This window comes from Toxorhynchites rutilus, chromosome 2, assembly GCF_029784135.1.
Source record: "Toxorhynchites rutilus septentrionalis strain SRP chromosome 2, ASM2978413v1, whole genome shotgun sequence".
Lineage (NCBI taxonomy): Eukaryota > Metazoa > Arthropoda > Insecta > Diptera > Culicidae > Toxorhynchites > Toxorhynchites rutilus.
The window spans coordinates 150248665-150271556 of record NC_073745.1 but is presented as its reverse complement, the minus strand read 5'-3'; the positions used below and the strand labels follow the sequence as shown (position 1 = coordinate 150271556).

General features: G+C 40.1%; 1 protein-coding gene and 1 pseudogene across 1 annotated transcript; one reads left to right on the top strand and one right to left on the bottom strand.

Moving 5' to 3' along the window:
- Positions 1-15896: 15896 nt before the first annotated feature.
- Positions 15897-16108, bottom strand: LOC129772190 (U4 spliceosomal RNA; annotated as a pseudogene).
- Positions 16109-18270: 2162 nt separating this feature from the next.
- LOC129769339 (ribosomal RNA-processing protein 8) lies at positions 18271-19625 on the top strand. Its single transcript, XM_055771548.1, has 4 exons — positions 18271-18431; positions 18490-18989; positions 19056-19292; positions 19357-19625. The coding sequence occupies exons 1-4, from the start codon at positions 18345-18347 to the stop codon at positions 19568-19570; spliced, it is 1038 nt and encodes a 345-aa protein (XP_055627523.1). The 5' UTR covers positions 18271-18344; the 3' UTR covers positions 19571-19625.
- Positions 19626-22892: the final 3267 nt, after the last annotated feature.

Genomic DNA, 22892 nt, shown 5'->3' with positions numbered 1-22892 from the left:
CATCTGTTTTGTAATTGCACAGTTTCGAGGCCGCTGCCACTCTGTTCACGTATTCGATGTTAAGTTCGTTCGTCTTTTGTACCATATTGGCCAACTTGCTGCGTTGCGACAAAATATATGCTCTTGAACCAAAATAGGCATCCAATCGAGCAATCGCGTTCGAGTATGGAAGAAGAATTTCATCTGGCATTCCTGGTTGCGTGGCAGTTCCTTCAAACAGTTCTAGAAGTGATGGACCTGCTTTTATACGAAATAAATCCATTTTGGTTGGTTCATCGATGGCTTGAATCAAATTCATAGAGGCGTTCAGCACGTTTTTCCAGTGATCGTATGATCTCTTATTAATTTCCGTATCTCCTGCTGTGGGGGCGCATATCGGGATGCTGAGACTGCTCAATGATATGTTGTTCATTGTAGTAAGCAGTGTCTCGTTACCGTTGTTCTGTTCGTCACGTATCGTGCTTGATCTTGCCTCGAGGAAATTATCATTCTGCTCAATGGAAGCCAGGGTATGACTTAATTGCTCGTTTTCCATACGTGTTCTTTCCAATTCTGCTTTCATTTCTAAAATCTTCATCTTCAGCTTCCGAGACTTTTTTTCTTTTTTTGTTTCTGTAAATATAACACTAAATTACTTTACGTACAGATCATATTTCATCAAAACAACATTCACATTTGATGTTTCAAATTTCTCTTTTTTTTTCAACTATGCCTTTCCAATCATAGTTCGTTTGCGTGAAAAAATATTCCGCTAGTAAAATAGAACTCTTTACTTATAAGAATTTTATAATTATATTCCTCCATTTTAGTTAATTTAAAACTCTACTAAAAAAAAAACTATATCTTCTCCATTATAGTTTTCGAATAAAAGAGTCCTCCGCCATTTCAATCGGAGTCTCTACTATGCCTTTCCAATCATAGTTCCATTTTTTTTTTTCACAGGTACTCCGCCTTTACAATCGGAGTCTTTACATATAGAAATTCTATGGTTAAGACACTTTCCTAAAATTTTGATATTTCAGAGAACTCACTTTTATCAGTAGGTTCTTCATTCCTATCTGCTGCGCCATTGTCGTATCCGGACATCATATTTGCTGTCTGGTTACGATTTTCCTTCCGCCGATTGAAAAGTACTCCGCTGCTGCTGCTGCTCGATGTGTGCTCCGCTGATGCTGTCCCAAAAGTACGCTCCGCTACTATACGACTGAACTCTGCTGCTGCTGCCCGATGCGCACTCCGCTGCTGTCCAAAAGGTTGGATCCTCTGCTGCTGTTGTCCGATGTGTGCTCCGCTACTGTCCAAATGGTCGGTTCCTCTGTTGCTGCTGCTGTGCCCGTGGATAATGTCCGAAAAGTTGGTTTTGCTGCTTTCCACTGTGTGTTCTTCTGCATCCAAGTTAAGAATGAGCTCGCTCGAAATTGCGCGCCGTTTATATAGCGGCGTTCATTATGTTTCCCTCCCGACGATATTCTTTCGTTTCACCCGCCCATCGAAATACAAGGGGAGATATTAGGGGTATATTTTTCTTCTTTTTCTTTACGCTTATGAATTAAGTACTCAATCCGGTGAATGTTTATTTATTTTTATTTGTACCACATCTCTTTCCTACACTGCAGTGTTTGGATTTCGAACAAAATCGAATGATACACAATGTGTCATGCAAGTAAACTCTCACGAACATATAACCAAATATGAGAGGATCATTCAGATACTTGTATGAATGTCAGTAATCACTTGTGTAATATTTAGTGATTAAACTGAGAGAGGAACGAAGACTGTTGATTGCAGAGGCGAACCAGCCCAGGAGGCTGAAAGCCTCTCAAAAAAACAGGAAGTGGGTTATATCTATGGTATAACCGCAAGGGTGACGTAGGACTATCGTTGATTTAGAGATCATTTGTTTGAAGTTGAATCTAAATCCATCCTGAATGAATGAATAAATAAATATTTGGGTGACTTCAAAAACGAGAGTGTTACGTTGGAGCATCAAGGTTTTATGCATCCAATATTGGATACAAAAAACCTTGTTCTGAAGAATAATCTTCAGAAGCTTTCCTGCTAACTGCACTTGATTGACAAATCACAAAACCAAATGTATGTGGTCGCAGTATTATATGGATAGAAAACATTAAAATAAACTCGCTTGAATGTAATTTTCAATTCCAAGGGGAACTGGCAGATTATTTTTCAGCATCGATCATTTCTTTCCAGGTTTTCTCTCGATAACCAGCAAACGAAAAGAGTTGCGCACGTGTATGTGTGTGTGTGTGTGTGGCGGCTGCTTCTATGTCTTCCCGAGGAACCGTATTTCGATGCTGATACTCTCTTGGTCACGAGAGTATCAGCATCGGCTTTTCTGCGCTCCCTCACAGTTAAAACAAACTGATTGCATTTCAGGTCAGGTCAGGCCAGGTAATGAATCCCTCGATTCCTCGCCGTTCAGCTCGTTCAGTAACGATGTTGTCTTGTCGATGTCCTCAGGCGTCGTGCACAAATTACGTAACGCTAAAAATCCGAATTCTGAACCACCTCTCCCCCCCCCCCTTTCGTAACGCAATTTCCTATCTCTAATAAACAGAAAGGAACGCAACATCTACCCCCTCCCCCCTTATCGCGTTACGTAATTTGTGCACGACGCCTCACGAAAAATGAATCGGTTTCACCACCACAATATCAATTCAGTATGCTTTTCGTGCGTGATTGAATCGAGAGAAGGTGTGGTTTACGATGGCAATTTGGAAGGCAAACTAGAGGAGAATGAACTCTCTGAGTATGAAAATTTCGGCGACTGAGCAATAATCGATTGAAAATTATATAATTTTCGCGATACGAAACAATTTCCGTTTTTCATGTTATGCATCCAATATTGGATACGAAAATATCCTACTGATGGGAAAGAATAATAAATCAAATGTATTTGGTCGCTGTGTTCGCCATATAATTAGAAAACATTAAAATAAACTCTTTCGCATGGATGTATTCTTCAATTCCCAGGGAACTGACAGATTATTTTTCAGCAACGATTAGATCTTTCCGGAATTTTCTCGATGCTGTATGGCATCCACACGAAAATTCTCGTTTCAGTTTGGCCTGTAAAAACTTTTCTAAACTCTAATCCATGAAATTTGGAGCCCTGAAAAGGGCCGTTGATTATATGCTAAGCTCATAAAGCACCCTCTCCTTGTATTCGATGGGCCAGCTGAATGTCCTTGGGCATGATGTGACGCGTTTTGCGTGGATAGCACACAAATTGGTATCTTCGAATAAGCCTCCTGCAGCGTCATAACAGCGGAACATTTGAAGCGCAAGTCGGTTTTGAAGTCCTAAGCAATTCCACGATCCAAAAGCTGCAAAGGTAGCTTGCGGATTAGCAATTCGGTCGACTTCCGATAGCGATGAATTTCACGCAAAGTTCCCGGTCGATAGCGATGTGGCTTCTTCACCTATCCTGCGGCTGATGCGCTTATCCGAGCTGCTTTCGTGTGCCTTACCACTGATAGACTAACTTGCTATCTGCTTGGTCCCAAACAAACGAGTCGTCACGGTGCGAGAGTAGAGTAAGAAATGAACGAAAGCAAAGAAAGTGTCATTTTATAAACCATAAAAGTATAGAATCTAAACCCCACCCTTATTATATTCGTTGCTTACCCTGAGAGAGAAACGAATAACATCGAAGTAAGTATACAGTAATGTATTTGAATCCGGACACTTTGCGTTACATTTAATACCATACCGCAGCCACAACATTTTCTGCATGTTGAATTAATGCGATTGAATAGTAACTATCAAGAAACTATCAGTAACTATATTAGCAACTATTAATTGCATAAATTCAACATGAAAAAAATGTTATGGCTGTGGTATGATATTGAATGTAATGCAAAGTGTCCGGATTCAAAAGCATTACTGTAAAAAAGAGTTAACTCGACTGAAATTTTTTCTGTTCGGCCTGCAAAAACGAAATTAAGAGCCCCCGCCGACTGCAGACTGACTTGACGACCGATAGTTCGGTCGGCTTCTTAATCAGTACGGAGAAAAAAAGTCTGTAGTGTACAGCATAATGCATAGACGTAAGTATGAGCTTCCCCATCTCGCATTCCAATAAGATTAATGGGTTTCCAAGTGGACGCGCTACATACGGATACGAATGATTTCAATAACCTGTTTTCGAAGCTATCATTAAGCTATTGAAACAATTTTTCGACTCAATAAATATCAATCATATAACTCTTGGACATTTTATCTTTTGTATGGAATGATTATCATACTGTTCCGTTGATCCGAGGCAGAATGAATCACGCTTAAAGAAGGAATGGATTTTTTCTTGGAATTTAGTCAGCAGAAATAATGCCCTTTCCCAACAATTAAAAACGACAAACGGTAAACAGTTTCATCAAAGTGATTTCTTCGATATGGGGATATATTCACTACAACATGTCATATATTTCATATTCTTCATTATCAAATCCATATCCATGGCACCTACCGGTAACGATTTATTATCGAAACCACGATTTTCGCTAAATGCTCCTTTCAGTTCGGCCTGTAAAAAACTTTTCTGTACTCTAATCCATCAAATTTGGAGCCCTGAAAAGGGCCGTTGATTATATGCTAAGCTAATATAGCACGCTCTCCTGGATGTCCTTGGGCATGATGTGACGTGTTTTGCATGGATAGCACACAAATTGGTATCTTCGAATAAGCCTCCTGCAGCGTCATAACCGCGGAACTTTGGAAGCGCAAGTCGGTTTTGAAGTCCTGAGCAATTCCACGAACCAAATGCTGCAAAGGTAGCTTGCGGATCAGCAATTCGGTCGACTTCTGATAGCGACGAATTTCATGCGAAGTTCCCGGTCGATAGCGATGTGGCTTCTTCACGCTTCCTGCGGCTGATGCGCTTATCCGAGCTGCTTTCGTGGTGCCTTGCCACCGAAAGACTAACGAGCTGTCTGCTTAGTCCCGATGAAACGAGTCCTCACGGTGCGAGAGTAGAGTAAGAAATGAACGAAAGCAAGGGAAGTGTCATTTTATAAAACATAAAAGAATCGAATGTAAACCCCACCCTCTTTATTGTATAAGCTTACTGTATACTCACGAATATAATAAAGGTGGGATTTAGATTCTATACTTTTATGGTTTATAAAATAACGCTTCCTTTGCTTTCGTTCATTTCTTACTCTACTCTCGCACCGTGAGGACTCGAGCTCATTAGTCTTTCGCAGACAGCTCGTTAGTCATTCGGTGGTAAGGCACACGAAGTCAGCTCGGATAAGCGCACCAGTAGCAGGATAGGTGGAGAAGCCACATCGCTATCGACCGGGAACTTTGCGTGAAATTCATCGCTATCAGAAGTCGACCGAATTGCTGATCCGCAGCTACCTTTGCAGCATTTGGATCGTGGAATTGCTCAGGACTTCAAAACCGACTTGCGCTTCCAAAGTTCCGCGGCTATGACGTTGCAGGAGGCTTATTCGAAGATACCAATTTGTGTGCTATCCATGCAAAACGCGTCACATCATGCCCAAGGACATCCAGCTGGCCCATTGTATCCGAGGAGAGCGTGCTATATTAGCTTAGCATATAATCAACGGCCCTTTTCAGGGCTCCAAATTTGATGGATTAGAGTACAGAAAAGTTTTTTACAGGCCGAACTGAAAGGAGCATTTAGCGAAAATCGTGGTTTCGATACTAATTCGTTACCGGTAGGTGCCATGGATATGGATTTCTTAATGAAGAATATGAAATACATGACATGATGTAGTGAATATATCCGAAGAAATCACTTTGGTGAAACTGCATTATAAAATTATTTGTGTATGAATGCCGCAATTGATAGTCGACTCTAATTTGCGCTGGGTAATTTCCTCGGAGGACTCGATTCCTCCTTTGAACATTAATAATCTCTTTCTGGCAAAACGATGTGGTATTAATCACATTATTTGAATGATAGAATGAAGAAGTTTTCTGCCAATTTCCTTCAACCTCCAAACGTATCTTTCTCCCGTTTGTCGTTTTCGCGTTCGCTAATCCTTTCTCACAACACCCATTTCTAGTTTGAGAAATTGTTGAGTAAACATTGTTTGTCAGTGCGCGTAGAGCGGGAATTCCTAAAGATTCATTGCACCTCTAATAAATTGCCGAAAGACGTGGTCTTACGTTGATCGCACTTGATTGAAAAAATCAAAAACGAAATGTATTTGGTCGCAGCATTATATGAGTAGAAAGCAAATAATCGCTCGAAAATGACTTGATTTTCGCGATGTGAAACATTTTCCGTTTTTCATGTTATGCATCCAATATTGGATATGAAAATTTCCACTGATGGGGAAAAAAATATTCAGAAGCTTTCCTGTTAATTGCGATTGATTGAAAAATAACAAAACCAAATGTATTTGGTTGCAGAAAACATTAAAATAAACTATTTCGCATGAATGTATTTTTCAATTCCCAGGGGAACTGGCAGATTATTTTTCAGCAACGATGATAGCAACGAGAATTCCGCGCGTGTATGTGTGTGTGTGTGGTGGCTGCTCCGATGTTTCAAGCGGAACCGTGGCATCACTCTCCTCCTGATGGATTCCCTTTTGGCCTTAGGTGCACAAACAGGCTCTTGGTGACACCGTTCATCAGCGCTTTCATGATAAACGAAATTAGCTTCACAACAACAGCGACAACATGCTCCAATCGCTGTTCAATCATAACTGAGTGGGTTTACGAGCGGCGCTCGCTTATATACCGATTTTTGATTTCAATAGCCTGTTTTGAAAGCAATTTTAAGACTATTGAAACAAGTTTTTGGATGAAAAAGTAACAAGTATATGACGCGTAGACATTTTATCTTTCAAATGAAGTGTTTATCATACCATTTCGTTCAGTTGTTTAAGAGCTATTAACGCTCAAAATCTCGGTCTCCGGCGTAACGCTTTCGTTCTCGAAAGTTTGGTTTTACACCCCGGTTTAGAAATGAAAGACGTAGTCCTACGTCAAAAGAATAAAAAAAGACGGGTGGGTAATGTCGGGGACATAACCGGAGTGACGTAGGACTATACAAAGGGGACAGCTTTTGTTAAATATATACTTTAAATATATTGTTTTATTTTCTTCTCCTACGTGAATACCTACCTATCTACTTGAAAAATGGATTAGTTTACTGTTTACTCTTTATGAACATGTTGATGGTTCTGAAAAGAACCTTTGGTGTTGTGTTTTTGTTATCACTCGATATTCCCATCTTGTTCGGTTAAACCTTCCTGTTTAGCTATTGCGTTTGCCACTCGCCACAGCTTTCACAGTTGGAAAATTTCTTCCCATCCAGCTTGTGACATATTTTACAGTAAATTACATTCAATGGCACGTCGCATTACCACCACTCAGTGTCGGATTGGAGGTAATTTTAACCTGTAATTGAACATTTGCGATGACAGTGGTACAGTGTCGACTTTCAATGTGGGGTCATAATTTGGACCCCGAACTCTATGTTTACAAAAATGTCCAACTAAATATGTCGCATTACAGGTCCGTCCAATTAGCTAAATGTCGAGATAAGTGTAAATTACTGTACTTTCAATCTAGAAGCAATTTAAGAATTGGTGAAAATCAATAAGCTCAGAACAACTGCCAAATTCACATACTCATCATATCCTGGCAAACAAATTATGAAAAAATCAATTTGTGTTTTATTATTATTTTGGATATTGTTTTAGAAAGCATTGAACTGTATTTCCAAAACTCTTTTTTGGAAGGTTTAATTGCCCTGAAAAGTTTATGGAATGGTTCCAATTTAGAAAACTTAGTACTCGTGGTTTTGAAAAAAACCATTTCGAACGCCCTCGATGCCGCCTTGTTCTGGATTTGCCACCAAAGCAGTTTGTATAAAGAACAAACTTTTTTCTTCTGCTACCTGATGCCGTTTTGCGATTGCGTTTGCCACTCGCTACTCGCTGCAACTGCCTGTTGTTGTCTTGATGTCCACCGAACCGAATGTGTTCTGTTCCGAATGCGGGTTTTCTTATCATCGCGAGCAGCTTTGCCAGCTAACTCGATCACTTCGGCGGCCGAAACTATATAACGCCGGCTAGGTGGACTGGTGTACTGGTACTAACGCGCTCGGCCTAGCTACCCTTGCGGGGAACTCCAGATCAACACGGTTCGAGCGGGATTTTGCCTTTCCCTTCACTTTTCCTCCTTTACCATGTCCAGACATGGCTGCTTGGGTTGGTTTGTTGATTTGTTGTGATGCGAACCGATGTGGTGTACGGTTTGAATGAGGATGATCGTTACGGCAGCGGAGCGGGGATTTTTAAGCTGACTGGCTGGCTCGAGAATTACGCATGTGTGAGACTGCGACCAATGTTTCGTTCATTTTTTTCTTTTTCCTTTCCAATCGTGCTTCATTGTATTTCGCTGCTGCTCTGGTTGCCCGTTTTGGTCGGTACGATTTGAGAAGCACAAAATGGACCAATCAAAAATGGGCACATAGTGCATTTTGACAATGCTTGATATTTCACAATTATTCAATTATTTATCTCAAGAAAAATGAAATGTTATTCGTTATGATAGATGCGTGGATATATTTCCTATCAATTGATGCAAAAACCTTTGCGATCTATTGAGAAATGCTCGAGTTATAAGCGTTCCAAATCTTGCATTTTTTCCTACTTGTTCAGTGCCTAGATTTCCATTTCACCCCCTATATCTTCCGGTTAGACGTAGTCCTACGTCAAAAACTGTTGATTGCATATCCGATCTGTATCAAACATCGCATACCATTTTCGAAGCCTGCATACAAGTTTGAACCGCATATATCGTCCCGCTCTACTTCAGCGAAACCCACTGCACAGGCAAGTGCAAAGCAATAAATGATACAAGAAAAATTACGTCATCATTCGGTCACCATTTGCGGAGAGCAACAAATGGGGAAAGAGAGCGGTGTTGCTAGTAAAACTATGCGGTCTATATGAATATACACATTTCAAGGGATAGAGGCGTTAAAAATGGAAAATATAATCTGACTACCCTTCCCTTAGCCTCTATCGAGCTAAATAATCATATAGTTTGCACTCTCTGAGACTTAAAAATCAGGATCTGCTACATTAGCTGAATATGAATATTTCGCTTTGCGTTGTCCGTACGATCCTGCTGTTTCATGATGCATGGAGAGGTCGGTATGCATATGTTAGAGGCAAAGAAGAAAATAAGCTTTCTGCACCGAAAGCGTATATGATAGCTTTGCTTGCATGCTGGTGTGCAATGAAGTGCGAGCCGATGCAGAGTTGTCTCGTTCTCTTTTGTGTCGTGATTTGCAGCACATAACAACAATAGAATACCGCTGGGGGAAATGTTTCCTGAAAGATCATATTTGAACGAACGAAAGCGATTTTTTCAATGAGTGGATCATTTGGCAAACACTGAACTACTGATCAACGATCCAAATACCTGCACTCCGTGCTAAAGGCAGTGTATTATTGTTAACATTCGTTGGATTGCGCTAAAAGCGATAAGAACTCCCGAAAAAAACAAAAACTCTAAATGACCGAAGTACAATTTTGCCTTGTTTTGATTCCTTTGTTACTTCGAACATTTCAAGCCTCGGAGGAAAGTGGCATCCGAAGTAACAGTCGGTTGTTCAATATCCGAATCTGTACATAGCACATTTTTTGTATCGGTAATTAAAAAGTGAAAAGAATGAATACTCGAACGATTGTTCTTGTAATACATTCAATGATTGAAAACTAATAGTGTGCATCCATTATCTCGATTTGTTTACATTTGTTACATAGGACCTTTTCAAAAGTTACGCGAGAATTCGTTGCATTAAATATGAAAACATTAAAGCCGAGAACATAGTAAGCGTGGAAACACACTAGACGGCTCTACCGCGCGATTTTCGCAATGACAAGTCGCAGCAGAGGCTTAATGTAAAACACATTCAGCAGCTTTCGACGGTTTCACTATCTGCCATTATTATATTTTTATAGACGGATCCAAGACGAGTATTGTGCGATTCACATAGCACGTTACGGAGAAGAACGTCTACGTTCCGTCAACGTCTCCACCAATTCACACATGCAGTCAATGCTTCCACCAGCACCGACACGTCAAATGCCAAACGAATGATTTATTTAATTTTATTCATGGTGTCGCCACCTACAACAATTTTAAATTGCAATGCCCTCTTTCAAATCAGCATGCCTAGAATCAGTTCTAAATTTTGAAAAAAATCAATGAGAATCATTGAATTCAATTATTTAAATGCTTAAACCCCGTAGTCCGACCCTTATGCAACAATAATAATAAATAGAATAATTCTTCCAACTAGTCGCGAATGATTTTCACTCCGAAATTTGGAGCTAAGAGATATGTTGGCATAAAAAGTACAGTAAGTTACTTATAAAGCGATATGTTGAGGCACCACTCAGTGTCGCATTGGAGTCGGTTTTGACCAGTAATTGAACATTTGCGACTGGTGGCCACTTTCAATGTGGGGCCATAATTTGGGCCCCGAACTCAATGTTTACAAAAATGTCCAACTAGAGGTAAAACTGTCTAATTAAACGTGTTGCATCACAGATCTGTTCAATTAGCTTAATGTCGATGTAGATGTAAATTACTGTACAACCAAATCAAAACAAAAGCCGAGACACAAAGCCCAGACAAAAACCAAACGAGCCGTCCGTCTCCGTCAATTATTCTTTTCTACAAACCCTGCCGGTCGTTTTCGTTGAACGTATGCTGACGGGTCGTTACGTTGCTGGTGTATGTGAATGTTTTCATGTGAATTGCATGGTAGAATCATTGACGTATCGTGACGTGACGGGACGTGAACGTGACGTGTATGTTGTATGTGAATCGCACCTATATGGTACAAGGTACAACTGTTGGGACAGTAAGATGATTAGAGGGGGGTGTATATAAAGACAAAATTGAGGAAAACGGAAGAGTGGATGTTTACCTGAACGAGAGGGAGAGAGAAGTTGATCACAAACGTCTGAAATATTGCATTTCTCGACAATTTGGATGGAATTCGAGTATCCGCAGCTACATGACCGCAGAGTTGTTTTCACGTATTGGTTCACCTGATAGTACATTTATTATTGCCTTGCTTTATTCACACCTTTCAAAAGCGCATAAACACTAATACTCTCACAAAACCGTTGCGGCGCATCATCTTCATCGGGCCACCGCAACGAACGAGGAACCGTACAACAGTGATTTATGAACCGTACACAACCGCCCCGCCGTATGTGTTTTATCACATTCACATTTCATTATCGAGGTCCCGCGGCGGTCTGTCTGCAAAATCCGCGCGGGAGAGCTGTCCAGTGTGTTCTTAGGCTGATGTCACATTAGGCGGATTCGCCGCCGCGGATTCCACGAGTAAAACCGCAGCGGAGGATCTACAGTGTATTGTGAATGAGCCATGTCACACAGAGCGGGGCGGTTTTGGAAGCGATTTCGAATCGAGAAAAAAACCGTCGCGATATCCGCGGCGGTGAATCCGCCTAAAGTGACACCAGTCTTACGCTAAACGCGGTGCGATGCGATGAGCTGCGGAGCGATGAATTGGAGCTCATCGCGTGGTATGACATACTGATCGCTTCAGATCGCGCGTTTTTTTGAGTTTCATTCCACATGTAAACCAAGGCGCCTCTATATATACCAGGTGAAACAATCATATGAAATGCACTTTCAGCCATATTAGAATCGCTGTCGGTATTGTTTACAAACAGCTGCCGGCGGCTCTCTACTAACTGCCACGACGCTTATTCGAACGATGCCTACTATGTTCGGCTTTCGCAAATTTATGTGAAAAAGAAGAGATGGTTTTGTAGAATTTCATTCTCATCCAGTTCATCCACTACTCTCGCATGTGAAAATGCAAAAATGGCGTATCCTAGCAATAACAAAACAAACAACCCCCGCTCCACAAACCGTAATCCCCTTCTTATTGATGTGATGATGTGGCTTCACCTGTTATACATTTATACAAGCGCCTTGATGTAAACAACCCAGCACAAAGATGCCAGATATGATAACATTTCTTCAGTTTGTAAACAGTCGAATTGTGAGATCGTTTTTATCTGTGAACGTGGTAAATGGAAAACCCTTAACGTATCGTTTTCATTATATGCATTATGTAAATTAGAATAAAGTTATATAATTAATCGAACAAAACGAAAATAATAATTTAACAACTCAACCTTTATTTTCGTTCCATGAGTTTGATTGTGAAGATATTTATGAAAATCGTCTGGCAACCCAGCAAACATTAAATCGCATAACAAGCGTATATATAACATCATATGCCCTAAAATTTGGTTGGCATATAATGCGCCTAACTGGCATATGCATGCAACAGTGGAAGCCATATACATACATGGCAAATGCTTACCGAATTTGTTTGGATGAATATGCAACTTTGACCGGCTATAATAGCGATTATGTTGAAACTGAATTGCGATCTAATATGAATATATTCATGAATTGTCAAAGCACCAAATACGACTTTTGCCATACTCATATACGATTTATTACAGACATAGAAAAAAAAACAAATGGCGCAAAATATTTTCGTCAAATGTTTATTATAGCCTCACGAAATAATAATTGTTTGATTGACTTGTGTTGGGAGTGGTATATGAATGTTCAAAATGGCACAGATTGATGTTTGGTGAAAACTGCTCCGATGTGAGTTCAAACTCCGGTCGTCTGGATTATCATCCACCAGCTATCTCGCGCGGCTATCTGAAATTTAATTCACCGGTGGTTAAAACTTTCGAGTGCATCAGCATTGAATTGACATTTCAATATGATGTAATATGTTCTTTATTGATTTCCACAGTCGTAAACAAAAGAGCTTTCCCGCAAACGATCCCGCGCCCACATCGCATCGCATTCACTATGTCCTCGGCCGAACAGCATTGAAAACCGCATCGCATGCTGTTTACTATGAGGTCGGGCGGTTTTTATGCGCGGAAATTAAAGAGCTTCTCTGCAAACGCACTCGCTTGAGCCACCACATCGCGCGTCGTGTTCATTATGGCTCGGCCTTTCTTGTGCAAAACTTTAGTTTCAATATTCCTTTCCCTCGGTATCCTCTCTCTGCATTACTATTTCAAGCCAGCGATTTACCCAGGCCTGATTTGCGGTTGTTTATAAAAACTGCGCTCCTTTGCTACGCAAAAGAATCCACAGAAAAATTGTTCCGATGAGATTTAAACTCCGGCTGTTTGAATTATCAAGTAGCAACTTTTTCGCACGGCTATCTGAAATATAATTCTAGAGCAGTTAAAACTCGTACATATGATCAGTGATGCCAGGTTTAAAGACATGTCTTCATTTTGAAGACATTTGACTTACTGTGAAGACATTCGATTTTGTGAAGACATTTTGAAGATATTATGAAATATGTGAACACATTTCAGTATGATAGCGTATGTGAATTTTCGAGAGATATTATTGACGTAGGACTACGTCTAACCGGAAGATATAGGGGGTGAAATGGAAATCTAGGCACTCGAGTATTTCTCAATAGATCGCAAAGGTTTTTGCATCAATTGATAGGAAATATATCTATCATAACGAATAACATTTCATTTTTCTTGAAATAAATAATTGAATAATTGTGAAATATCAGGCATTGTCAAAATGCACTATGTGCCCATTTTTGATTGGTCCATTTTGTGCTCCTCAAATCGTACCGACCAAAACGGGCAACCAGAGCAGCAGCGAAATAGAATGAAGCACGATTGGGAAGGAAAAAGAAAAAAATTAACGAAACATTGGTCGCAGTCTCACACATGCGTAACTCTCGAGCCAGCCAGTCAGCTTAAAAATCCCCGCTCCGCTGCCGTAATGATCATTCTCATTCAAACCGTACACCACATCGGTTCGCATCACAACACATCAACAAACCAACCCAAGCAGCCATGTCTGGACATGGTAAAGGAGGAAAAGTGAAGGGAAAGGCAAAATCCCGCTCGAACCGTGTTGATCTGGAGTTCCCCGCAAGGGTAGCTAGGCCGAGCGCGTTAGTACCAGTGCACCAGTCCACCTAGCCGGCGTTATATAGTTTCGGCCGCCGAAGTGATCGAGTTAGCTGGCAAAGCTGCTCGCGACGATAAGAAAACCCGCATTCGGAACAGAACACATTCGGTTCGGTGGACATCAAGACAACAGGCAGTTGCAGCGAGTGGCGAATGGCAAACGCAATCGCAAAACGGCATCAGGTAGCAGAAGAAAAAAGTTTGTTCTTTATACAAACTGCTTTGGTGGCAAATCCAGAACAAGGCGGCATCGAGGGCGTTCGAAATGGTTTTCTTCAATACCACGAGTACTAAGTTTTCTAAATTGGAACCATTCCATAAAACAAGGCGCTTTTCAGGACCATTAAACCTTCCAAAAAAGAGTTGAGGAAATACAGTTCAATGCTTTCTAAAACATTATCCAAAATAATAATAAAACACAAATTGATTTTTTCATAATTTGTTTGCCAGGATCTGATGAGTATGTGAATTTGACAGTTGTTCTGAGCTTATTGATAGTTGGGGACTTTCCTGATTATTCAATTTTCACCAATTCTTAAATTGTTTCCTGATTGAAAGTACAGTAATTTACAATTAGTTCGACATTAAGCTAATTGGACGGACATGTAATGCGACTTATTTCGTTGGAAATTTTTGTAAACATAGAGATCCAAATTATGACCCCACATTGAAAGTCGACACTATACCACTGTCATCGCAAATGTTCAATTACAGGTTAAAATCGCCTCCAATGCGATACTGAGTGGCGCTTCGGCACGTCGCATTGAATGTAATTTACTGTACAACATGTGACAAAGCTGGATGGGAAGAAATTTTCCAACTGTGAAAGCTGTAGCGAGTGGCAACAAATCTCTAAACAGGAAGGTTTAGCCGAACAAGATGAGGATATCGAGTGATAACAAAACAATAAACTCTTTAGATTGAAGATAATTTTGTGATCCTGAAAAGGACCCTTTTTAGCCTGCATGTGAATCCAACGAGCGAACAAATCGTAATGAATGTATTTTTTTGCCATCGCTCCCTTTTAACGCTCATTCGTTCGCCTCGTTGGACTCGTCCCTCTGGCTTAGTCTACCGATTTGTCTCTATCCTGTGAGTGTGTACCGCTAGAGTATAAAACACGCGGACCCCAAAAAATATCTTATTTTCTTTCAAACCGTAAACCCGTGTGGTTGTACGGCATCGGCATCGTGGACGTAACAAAGGAGGACAAGTTAAGGGAAAGGCAAAGTCTCACTCGAACCGTGCAGGTCTCCAGTTCCCTGTTGGTCGCATTCACTGATTGCTCCGCAAGGGTAACTAGGCCGAACGGATTGGTGCCGGAGCACCAGTATACCTAACAGCGATTATAGAGTTTCGGCCGTCGGAGTGCCCGAGTTGGCTTGCAAAGCTGCTCACGACAATCAGAAAACCCGCATCAAGAACAGAGCAGCTTCGGTTCGGCGCTCATCAAGGCAACAATTAGTTTCAGTGAGTGGCAAAGTGTTTCTCCGGCACGTCGCATTAAATGTAATTTACTGAACAACATGTCACAAGCTGGATGGGAAGAAATTTTCCAACTGTGAAAGCTGTGGCGAGTGGCAAACGCAATAGCTAAACAGGAAGGTTTAACCGAACAAGATGGGAATATCGAGTGATAACAAAAACACAACACCAAAGGTTCTTTTCAGAACCATCAACATATTCATAAAGAGTAAACAGTAAACTAATCCATTTTTCAGGTAGATAGGTAGGTATTCACGTAGGAGAAGACAATAAAACAATATATTTAAAATATATATTTAACAAAAGCTGTCCCCTGTGTATAGTCCTACGTCACTCCGGTTATGTCCCCGACATTACCCACCCGTCTTTTTTCATAAACTTCTAACTATTGGCCGAAAAGATCGTCAAGAAAAGTAGGGCTTTTGTGTCAGTGTCATTGGTTTGCTTTTTTATCAATGTTTACTTTTGTTCTCAGCAAACAACGGAGACTTTTGGCTCAAGTTTTTATAGTTTTCAACTAGCAATAATCACACCTTGGATTAACCTCAATGCTTATGATATCGCCACTGCGCAAATCTAGTCTCGGGGTCATTAACTTACTTTTTTCAAACTTTTTCAAGCTGAAAATCAACAAGTATGTTGAATGAAGTCCACGACAAAGCGACTTTCACTTAAAATTCTGGAGAACTTCAAGCGGCCTAAATACATTTTGTCTCTAGAAGACATTAGTTCATTTGCACTAGAAAATTCGAATGATTGTGACATTGTATTTTTATTAATTTAGACCTATACTATACAATAGATTAACCTAGATCTTTCAAACGACCCCTTCACAAATTGAAGGTTTTCCGGTTACATACCGTTTTAATAATCAGTTTTATGGATATGGTTTGAGTTACAACCAAAGCTTCAAAACAGAAATAAACAAACTGAGTTATCACAGTTCCGTTTTTGTGGAAAAACTGGGGCGATATTCACTCAATCAACGGTATATCAGGTTAATTGTCATTTCGAAACTCATGAAACTTAGTTCGCAGTTGTGAAATATATTCTTTGTTCACATTTATTGAAATAAACTTCAAAACCTCAAGGCAAGTGTAGTGAAATTGGCTATACAACAATGCCAAATTATATAAACATGGCATCTCTGCATATGGTACAGAAGAAACGCAATCGGATACGTCATTCCCGGTTACCGATTGTATTTTAGTTGTAATATCATGAAATTTATATAGAAACGGTTGAGCAAAATTCAATGCTACGTGTTTTGAGTAATCAATTAACATGAACTAAACATGTTCATTCAAATTTTATAAATTTAACACTGATTTGTCAAATTCTTTATATGATGTAATGTGGCCTCAATTACGATCTAGTACGATTTACTGTTGAACGATTTTCCACAGTTTTTTAATATGATTTTCGCAGTACTACAATAATTCAAATTATACGTTTTCGTGACTAACACATATTATGTCATTTAGATTGATTTTACGATAGTGTTTATCATAAAACTAGTGCTTATTATATCGAATTTTGATTTAGTCTGTAGTGATAAATTAAATAGGTGTTTTCGAATTTATACGATTTTAAATATATGCAACGTATACTTTGATCGACATTACATTTGATTGTAACTGTGACTTTATATGCGACATAGAATATTCTAAGTTATTAAATTTAATGTTTGCTGATAAGAAGCAAAAATAATTGACTTCCGTTCGAACAGTGTCCTTGACCTAGTGATCTCCGATAATCGTTCGATTTATCGATTAATCGAATACTTCCTACAGAAATCCATTATTAATCGAACGAATACTGCGCAACCAATAATCGAAGCGAACGAATAGTTTACGTCGATCAATCGATCCAAACCTAGAGAAAAAAACGTATGGCCGCTGCAGTTTTATCCTGAAATTCAATAATTATTTTTGACGCTCCTCTGGGATCGTAAACAAAGCTCAATAGCGTCAACGCAAATTGAACTTCGTTTACGAGTTTTAGGGAGCGTAAAAGACAATAATTGATTTTCAGGCGGAATGAACTCCTTTTTGATTCCACATGGCTTGCATATGAGAAACATTAGTCTAACTAATTGTTTCGCTCAGTGTGACGATTAATCAATTAATCGATTATTTGGGGCGATTAATCGTTTCGAACAACAAACTGCTGAAAAGTATTCGATAAGCCGATGAACGATTAATTAAAAAAATCGGGGATCACTACTTGCACCTTTGAAACCATTTCATAAAAATATGACATGATTACTGAAAGACATAATCCTACTACAAAAATATATCTCGCAGTGCAGCACAAAATGATGGAAGTGAAATGAAATATAGTAACTCAAACCCGTAATCGTACTCCACCATGCGGATCTCTTTTCCCTTCTTTTGAAAGTCGAAAACAAGCTTTCGGAACATTCTATTTAGATAAAGTCATAGTGTCATAGGAGAGTTAAAAAGTTTGCTATCTGTTTTCAGAATAATAGTTTTTATTCTGAAAATTTTATACATTTGCCATTCATAGAGAAATGATAACAATTATTCTGAAAACAGATAGCAAACCTCATGTGACACTATGACTTTTTCTAAATAGAATATTCCGAAAGCTTGTTTTAGATTTTCAACAGAAGAAAAAATAGATCTACATGGTGGAGTACGATTACGGGTTTGAGTCACTGTATGATTTTAAGAATCCATCTCAAATTTGACAATTCTTCGCACGTGGATTTGTTTATGTTGTGAGTGGTGTTATAACTGTAAAGAACACCGCAACAGGTAAATAATAAGCAGGCTTATCATATCGCTCGTAATGAAGAAAGTATTTACTGAACCTGATTGGGACGATGATGAACTTTCAGCAAATAATCATAAGGATTACAGCTTCGCCAAGATAAAGGTACTAAATTTGAGACTGTTTATTAATTTTGTCTAATAACACCCAGTTTCGTCTGAAGGTTACGAAAAACAAACATAAAGAACATCTGGAATCTGAGAAGAGCGGAGATTCATTTCAGCCAGGAAAATTCGTTCGTGCTCCTCAGGCAAATGGCAAAGTGGAACAACCACATTCTCCACCAAAAGATAAATGTAAACCTAGCAAAAGGAAGGCTGATATAGCAATCGAAAAACTCGAGAGTGGCACTGCGAAGGCCAAAAAATTGAAACAGAAAAAACGAGAAAATCATGTGCACGATACAAAAGCAGGTCAAACTAGAAATGTGAAACAATCGAATAATGCACCCGCCAATCTCCGAGATAAGTTAGTGGAAAGTTTGAAAGGCTCCCGATTTCGATTCCTGAACGAACAGATGTATAAAACCACCGGCGATGAAGCAAGGAAGCTTTTCTCCCAAGACCCCAGCGCATTTCAGGCGTACCATGAAGGTTACCGACATCAAATTGTGCAATGGTCGATGAATCCACTGAATCGCATCATTAAAAACATACAAAAATTGTAATTATATCTTTACGCTTGATACATTGTCGTGCTTTAATATTTTGAACATCTCAATACTTCCAGGGCGCAGGATCAGATTATTGCCGATTTTGGTTGCGGTGAAGCTCGACTAGCGGAATCTGTGCCCCACAAGGTGTACTCGCTGGATTTGGTGGCCCACAATGAGAGTGTGATAGTTTGTGATATGGCCAACACACCGCTCGAGAATAATTCAATCAACGTTGTTGTCTTCTGTCTATCCCTGATGGGGACCAACGTGAGAGATTTTCTGCTGGAAGCGAATAGAGTCTTGAAAGTTGGGTAAATGCGGCAACAACGATCGTGATTTGAGTTTTTACATTTAATTTTTTTTCTTTTATTTCAGCGGTTCCCTTAGAATTGCTGAAGTTTCATCTCGTTTCGACGATGTGAAGCAATTCATAGACTGCGTCCAAAAATGCGGGTTCTTGGTAGTGAACAAAGACTTAAAGCATAAGTTGTTTTATTTCTTTAACTTCAAAAAAGTGCGGACAGTTGATAAACATTCCGCCCAAGGTAAACATTTCAGTCTCAAACCGTGTCTGTACAAGAAGCGATAATAATGCAAAACGTGTAATGCGCGTGAAATAAATACATTTATTTAGTTCAAATCAACATCATCATTTTTATGGGCCCTATTGACGTAGGACTACGTCTTACATTAAGGATGCCAAATCAGAAAACAGGTCATGTTTTTATGAGATAAAGTTAACGTTAATAACTATTTTTGCTTCGTACGGATTTTAACGATCTACATACCAATCGAATCGGAAATTTTCTAATATTATGTTTTATATGCTATACATTATCCTATAGTCTGGATATGGTTTCAATTGATGAAAATTGGAAGCATTCCCATTTCGCCATACATTTGTTCTGTCCATTTGTGTACTTTCCCGAACAGAGTTGTTAATAACGAGCAACTTATGCAGCCGCTAGAATAGAAACAACGAAGGGGAATAGCGAAACGAGAATATTTGCGAAGTAAACTCCACCCTTGCATAGTAAGTAAGCTGTCGCTAGCGTATAAGTATTGCTTCTCCTCTCGGGAAATTTCTCAGAATCTTTCTATGCCCGAAATAGCAAAGGTCGCTTATTCTACTCGTTTATGTTTCCCCTCGAGCTGTGAACGCTAGCGAATATTTCACTTGAAGTGCATCTGGCATTGCAATTAACACAACCATCCGAGCCATGGCAAAGCAGGCGAAAAAAGAGAAGAGTGAAAATGATTATAGGTCGCTTCTAGCTATCAATGTTTGGCTTTGTGTGTGTTGCTTACTGATTGTGATTTTATAATTCTCCGTAGCTGTCGTCGGTCGGTTGTATCATATGAAGGCTTTGAAGTCGACGAATGTGTGGTGCGTAGGAACCTTCGGCGCTTTTAGAGGATCTGCCGCACTGTAAAAATCTTGTTCGTCTTCGAGCAACCGGGCATGAACCCAGCGAAAGAGACTGTTAACTTTGCTTTAGCCGTACTGCCCAGCTTAGCTCACCTCGTGTTTTATATTTCTCTCAGGGTCGGCTTTGGCCCTCGGGAGGACTGTTTCGACCTCGGTTGGACCACCAGCAAAGCGGATTTGCGAAATGCGGACACAAGAAGCTGCCTATGCAAAATGGACTGGCATTGATTATTTAATAGAATAGAGCAGAGAAGTTAGTTTTTGATTTTCTATATTTTTTCGGTTTAAAGGGTTAGTATCGGTACCGTTTTCGTTGGGGCCCTTCGTTGTCCTTCGTGGTCGTCGTCGTCGTGCTGCGGTTCACCGGTGCGGATGGGAGGGGGGAGGTGTTCTGTCCGTGATGCTCTGGACCGTATAGCAAAAGAGCGTCGCTTGGAAACGTGGTGGTAGGTGGCCGGAGTTTCTCGGCAGGACACCCGAGGATGGTGTAGCGTGATTGAGGGTCCTATTCCGCAAGAGGTCTTCTCTCTCTACCTCTGTCACTTCACTCTACCACTCACTTTTTTTCTTTCACGACTCTTTTCTATCTTCTCAACTCACTGTCTTTCAACTCTCTTCTCCTCAAATTTCTGTTCCAACGATACCAAAATTCTTCACTTCCGTGTCGTTTCCTGACTCCGGACTAAGTGCCCGACTCAATCCAACATCTCCTTCCAAGTCACCTCCTTTCCTATCATCCAGCTCCTTCCCTTCTCCTACTCCCTCCCATTTCCACCGGAAGGACATCTGTCAATCCTGACAGATGTCTCTTTTCGCCTGAAACGCAACCTCGTCGGGGCGATGTTGGGTTAGTATGTTTACATAAATTAAATCAAGGTATGTACATTTAACAACATTTATACCAGTCGAAGCAAAACAAAAATTGACTTACACACTAGACAGAAAATATTTACACAAACAACCTTTTGTGACCGAAGAATTTTGAAATGATCGGTAACAATCCTCCCCGAGTTCGGGTAGAAAAATTGTGAATATAATTTTTCGTCAAACCGCTTTCTGATTGAAGTTCGCTTTGTCCAAGTGAGCTCGGTCCGAAAACTGGATTTGGTAATTACGAAGAACCGTCTGATGGCAACCTCGATCCACCATACCACATTAAAATTTCTTCCCGCGCCTCACCATTTCAAACCACTATGTGCCACGATCAATGAACGCCGTCATCCCACCATCATCAAATCAATCTCATCTCTCTATCCTGATTTCTAAATCAAGAACGATATAATTCTCATTTCTTTCTACGTTCCTCATACCGAGACAAAATCTGCTACTATCGTCTGTATGATACTATTACTACTAGGCTATATCCTGCTTCTGCCTAATCTATTTGGCTGAGGAACTGTGTAACTGATTCGGGGTCATAGGGCTTCATCGTCGAATCATGTCTCAAACAAATTGTTCTAACGATATAATCAATTATCGTTGCATGCACTTCCAACTCTTCGAATCACGAGTTCGAAAGTGGAGTGCATTTATATCAACGAAGTACTCATTTACCTTGAATAACGTTAAATTCAAAACACATCTACTGAACGCACTTCTCTATCACAATAGAAAGAGCGGAGATGTGAACCGCCATAAACAATGCAAATCATTGTTGTAACGGTTGAAGACTGTCAAATGACAGTTGTCATTCTAAGGCGGCTCGCACACCGGAGCAATGAGCAACTACCAACTATCAACATGCAATAAGCAATATTATCGCCAATGGACTTTTCCATTTAATTTTTGTTGATCTCGCACACCGACGCAATACGATATCGCTATCGCCTTTACAGAGCAAAACATATCGCTGGCAACACGACGTGTCGGTTGAAGAGCAACTTATCGTTCATAATTTGACAAGTTTCGTACACTAAGTAGATTGTTTGCATAATGTCAGGCGTTTTTATTGCTCTGGTATGCGAAGAACAACAAAATATGTTGCCTGTTGCATATTGCGTATTGCAGCTTGCTAGTTGCTTATTGCTCCGGTGTGCGAGCCGCCTAAGACATCCTAAACTAATTGAGAGACCAAATGTATTGTGTGGCTAAAGATGATCTAAAATGCGCTTGGGGTAAGTATCCTTCGCATTATATCGTTCGAAAGCATTGGATAGCTTCATATTTCTTCGGTAGACCCTCTGTCCTACGTGAAAGGGTTCCGCGTAGCGTCGATGTCGAAGATTGTAACGAGATTTTCCTGCTTCGTGGGCATTTTTCAAATTGTTTTGGACTAAATCGTAAATGTCCTTGAATAATCCTCTACGCGATTCTATCAGTTGTTCAGGTGTTTGGTTTTGATTTTCGAGGAACCAACGATGGTCTGTTCCTTTAGTGAAAGCTTCATGACCAAAATTTACGAGATAAGGCGTTAAACCTGTGGAAACGTGTGCGGATGTGTTGAGAACAAATTCAATTTCCGACAGTTTACTGTCCCAGAGCC

Excerpts from the sequence above, each read along its gene's own strand:
- LOC129769339 (XM_055771548.1), top strand. The coding sequence starts at position 18,345 with ATGAAGAAAGTATTTACTGAACCTGATTGGGACGATGATGAACTTTCA. Across the intron at positions 18,432-18,489 it reads ACAGCTTCGCCAAGATAAAG|GTTACGAAAAACAAACATAA; the intron begins GTACTAAATTTG and ends TTTCGTCTGAAG. Across the intron at positions 18,990-19,055 it reads ATTAAAAACATACAAAAATT|GGCGCAGGATCAGATTATTG; the intron begins GTAATTATATCT and ends CAATACTTCCAG.